This window comes from Agrilus planipennis, unplaced genomic scaffold (assembly GCF_000699045.2).
Source record: "Agrilus planipennis isolate EAB-ADULT unplaced genomic scaffold, Apla_2.0 scaffold268, whole genome shotgun sequence".
NCBI lineage: Eukaryota > Metazoa > Arthropoda > Insecta > Coleoptera > Buprestidae > Agrilus > Agrilus planipennis.
Genome location: NW_020440374.1, coordinates 188,763 through 193,757, shown reverse-complemented (window position 1 = coordinate 193,757; position 4,995 = coordinate 188,763). Strand labels below are relative to the sequence as shown.

At 35.5% G+C, this 4,995-nt stretch overlaps 1 protein-coding gene across 3 annotated transcripts in view; it reads left to right on the top strand.

The window, feature by feature from the left end:
- Window positions 1-4,995, top strand: part of LOC108742471 (putative protein kinase C delta type homolog) — a 127,042-nt gene that overhangs the window by 104,040 nt on the left and 18,007 nt on the right. For all 3 annotated transcript variants that reach the window (XM_025979687.1, XM_025979688.1, XM_025979689.1), the window contains one exon: window positions 4,250-4,404. In XM_025979687.1, coding sequence (XP_025835472.1) covers window positions 4,250-4,404 — 155 coding nt within the window. The remainder of the gene's footprint in view (window positions 1-4,249; window positions 4,405-4,995) is intronic.

Here is a 4,995-nt window from a genome sequence, read left to right as displayed (position 1 = left end):
TGGCACCAGAAGTAAGCAAGCATATATATATAATTAAGTTAATAAAAATCGACGGATCGTTAACCTTGTAGGTCAGTTAGTCGTGTTTGCATTTGTCACCTTTCGTAGTTTAGTGGTAGAACATTGGCGCGTAAAGCCAAAGGTCCCGGGTTCGATTCCCGGCGGGGGTGTGACAACAACAACAATTTTTCGCTCATTAATTTGAGGTAGTTTGTAGTGGGTAAATAAAAAAATCGAAAAAATGATTTCAAATTAATATTACGAACGACATTGTCATGTCCTTTAAATAATAGTCGGTGTGGCAGTTGCCTGCATTGTTGGATTATCTCTATGGCTCCTACGCGTTTTGGGTATTAAGGTTTTGTTGGCACTATTGCAATATTTGAAGCCAACTTCAACGAGAGTGTCCATAAACTGCACTTTTAGCTAATAATTTTACGCTAAAATGGACATGCTATTAATGTGCATATTTAAAAATATTTTTTTTTTCAATGTTATAATTTTACATATTCCAAAATTATTATTTATTAAGCCTTATGTGGATGATCTTTTGTTTATTTCTTTTATAATAATAATAAAATGTTTTTGTTAAAGATCATCTACGATATATTTTAGCAAATTGTTCCAAATTATTTCATTTTCCCAAAGTCTGTATTGCGGATGTATGATTAACGTTATACGAAATTATGCAACACACTTTTGGAATGTTTCTATAAATATTATTATGTGTAATCTTTTATCTTAATTAAAATGCTTTTGGCCAAGGACCAAAAAAATATCAGTGTGTAAATTAAATAATTCAACATTTTGCAATATTTAAACCGTAAAAACCGCAAAAATTTATGTTTAAAACGCACACACGCACACATGTATTGAATAAATTATAATGTTTAACACATCTACACAGTTGTAAACAGTAACAGAATGAAAACAGTAATATTATTATGACATTTCTATGTCAGTTTTGCTTAAAATAGAAATACAATTACCTTAGGGGAATTGACCTTTTAAACTAAAACGAACGGAATTATTAAACGACTTGAACCAGAGAATATACGTAACAGAAATCAGACATCATTTTCGACCATGTTAATTATGTTCATCATTAATTTTACAATGTTTGTTTGAAGGTCTATAATTTGCCCCTTCAGATACTTAGTTCTTCTATAAAGCAACAAAAAAAGTTGTAGGACCTTTTTATGTAGTCAATAAACACTTGATTTTCAACTTACTATTAAAGCTCCTCGTCCCTCCAACTTAAAAAAATCGTGACGGTAGCCTTTAGTCAGTACTTTCTAAACTAAGCATTTGAAAAAAATCTTTCTATAAAATTATTTTGAATACATCATCTCAAGATCCTCAGTCCAAAGAATGGTTGATCACATTCACTGCGTCCTAATATCCTGATCCAATCTTCGCATTTATTTGCGAATGCTAATCAGTTTAGGTCTACCTCTGCCTCATTGTACAGATCGACACAAATAGGAAGAAGTGTGAATTGTTTCCGCCTATGGATGCGCGGTAAACTGAAAGCTTGTGGAAGCGAGGAAAGCCACTTCTGTTCGACCATTTGGCGAGATAACATTCGGGGACACCACAATTACTCCCGTTGGTTCTTGTTATTTGTGTGTTTTTATCGTTTTTACTATTGTTATTGGTTTTATTGTTGTTATTACGGTTTGCTTTCTTGAGTCTACATGTATTTCTCTTTTATTTCACTACGAGCTGCAATGATTGTTTTATTTGTACTCAATGTTTTCAAAGCAGTCGACAAATTGGTTAGCAATTCATGTTGGTCCCTTCTCCATGTCTAAAGGAAACGTGCGAGAAATCTTCCTTTATTCTGTCGTCCTTCCTCCGAATAATTTTTTTGTCTTTCTTCCGCGCATAAACGTTTCTAACTGAAACTTCTTCCTATACTTGTTAAGCTGTACTCTCTGTACTCACGTTTAAGTTTTTAATATGTCTAACTGTCCCTTCATGTCGCAAAACATCCTATTTCCTCTATTAGTTCCTTATGTTCTATCCACTGTCAAACTTTTCTTTTCCGTCGCGCCCATCATCCATGTGATACATCCATGTAGAGTCGTGTTTCTAACAGATAGTATCTATTAGCAACTCGATCCTGTACTGTTCTCTACCGCCTATTCTGTCCTGAGTTACCTGACTTTCTGGCTTAATATTTAAAGTAGATGTATTTATTTTTAAGTAATTTAGCAGAAATTGATAAAAGACTGAAGAATCGGATAGTATGTGAAACTTCAACCCTATCATGTTTTTTGTTATTAACTTACTTAACAAAAATTACAACACTATCCAAAAAGCTATTGAAGTATTTCAAGCGTTGTACAAGACCTTAGTAAGGTATTTGAACTTGTCTACCTGAGTTGACGGTGCAGCCTAGCTACCTGATCTTATTAGATCTCTTCGGCACGCCATCAAGCTTTGGTACTACTAAGGCCCTTGTCTAAGATATGAAATACATCAGTTCAGATGGCGATCTCCTTGCTGTCATAAGTAGATAGAAATAGGCATATAATTAGGTCTTCCAGCATTAATGGGTCGTGTAGGATATAAACGAGTTTCTATTTCCCAAAATTTCTTAATTAGCATCTCGTCTGTTAGCAACCAGGTTCTAGTGGAAAAAGTAGAATAATAATTTCCGTTTATTTTTATCCATTTCGACCTCATTATCCAATTATGTTTGGTGTTGCAATAAGTTAAAAGCGTCTAGAATTCCCACTCACCTGGCGACAATCCTTTTTCAAAACCAGGAAATGTACCTACTGAAAATCTTCCAGTTTCAAAAATAATCGAAACAAACTGGCTCACTGAACTTCCACGACCTACTCTCTATCAATAAAAATATCGTTCTACTTAACATAAATCGCAAGCTATAAACGGATTTAAGAAAATAACTTGGTATTCTTTTGGCAATCACTTTTTTTATTAAATGATAATTACATTAAGGTAATACATAGATAAATTCGTCAATAACGCCCTTGTTTTCATGATCTTTGTAGAGGACACAAACTAGTATTTTTCAGAGGACATAAATAAAACGTCTGTACAATAGCCGTAACTGGCCTTTGAACGTACAGGCGATTTATTTATGGTCCTCAATAAAAAATATCTTTTCGACAACTACCCACCGGGGGTAACTTTCTAAAAGTTGACCCTGGTGTATGAAAAATTGAAGACTGGATAGTCGGTCAGAGAATAACACATTGAAAGGTCCTCTAGTTCTCCTCACTTCTCAAAATCAAATAAAAAAGGAAATTAAAATAATTCATACGACTACACATCAGTTTTATTTACGACTACCGAGTTTCCCAAANGGGTAAGCCTGCTTGTTCATATCAAACGTCTCTGTCGCAGATCTACCGAGTTTCACAAAGAATTTAATCGCGTACCTCTGCTCTAACGAACGCTGCATTTTCGGCTTGCACCACTCACAGAAACACGTCGCGCGAAAAAGCCTGTTCTGACTCTCCAGGTGCTCGGAGACAACTCACCAGCCGCTCGTTCGTTAGCTAGGAATGCCCTCTACCGAATCCAGTCGGTGCGCGCACGCTCCGAAGTATAGTCGCGGCGGAAGGAAATTAGTCCTATTACTTTCCGGACAAACCCTGTACATACAAGGATGCCCTCGGAATAAGTGTTCTTTGTTCCTATGTCTGGATAACACATGGCGTAAAAAAAAGAGAGACGAATTAATTTTTATTCGTTATTTTTTAACTTCTTTCAAACACCTTGTAGCATTGTGTTCGCTAAAAGGGGAATTTATGCGTTGAAGGAAGGGTCAATTTATGCATTGGAGGAAGGGTAAGTTTTTGAGTTCTCATAACTATTGACACTATTTTTTTGATAAGCTCGGATGTATTACAGAAAATTTCAGCATTTACGACAATTATTGATTAAGTTAGTAAGACTAAAACTTAACACGCTAGACCAAGACCAAGACCGATATTATATCAACTAGACCAAGATCTGTTATGTTCCTATTTTCACTTAAGCAAACGCTGCTGTTGTAACAATATTCCAGTCAGCCTCATGTCTCTTTCTACCCACTGATTCCAACAACCCTATCCTCCGTCTATGCACTATTTAGCAGACCCTATATTTGCTACTGTTCACGGATCCTTCCTAAGAATATCAATTTTATTTTCTTTTATCTGACTATGAGCTCTGGTCATATTTTCGGACTATTTTTTGGAATATGGAGCACTGATATTCTCGTTCTTTGCAGTCTCATCTATTTTTCGTTATGGAGTATCTCAATGGTGGCGATCTCATGTTCCACATTCAACAGTCTGGAAGATTTCCTGAACCAAGAGCTCGATTCTATGCAGCTGAAATTATTTCTGGATTAAAGTTTTTGCACAGTAAAGGCATAGTATACAGGTGAGTGAAATTGTAACTTTCGTTTAATGTGTTACATAATAATAGTGGGAATCACATGGGAATTATGTAATGGTAATGTATGAAAAAGGGACGATTTTCGAAGTATATTTTTAAGGAATAGTCCAATCTGTATCCGACTAAAGAATTTAACTTTCGCAGTATACTTCATTTACTTTCTCTAGCAATGTGTCTCTTCCAATGTCTTGGATGCGCGCTGGCAAAATTGCAGGTAGGGAGAAAAAAAGCTCATTATACTCTCGACTCTTGTTCATTAAACATACTTTCTCATACAGCACCTGCCAAAAGTTTTGTTCAATCATGAATAGTAGTGAGAGTCAAAAACAAGCGTTAAAGCCTTTAATATGTCTTTCAAATATAAATAAACATCTCGCTGATATTTTCAGTAGTAAATGGTACCAATAACAGCACATTTGAGAAATGCAATTTTAGTGGATAAAATGCTCAATTTTTCCGTGCAGTACTGTACGGAATATACGCTCCTCACCGGTTAAGAGTTTGGCCGAGAGTTGTCTCCTTCCTTTTCTGGCCTAGTGCTGTTCTTTTCTACTTTGCGCCGGTCAAACTGAAGGT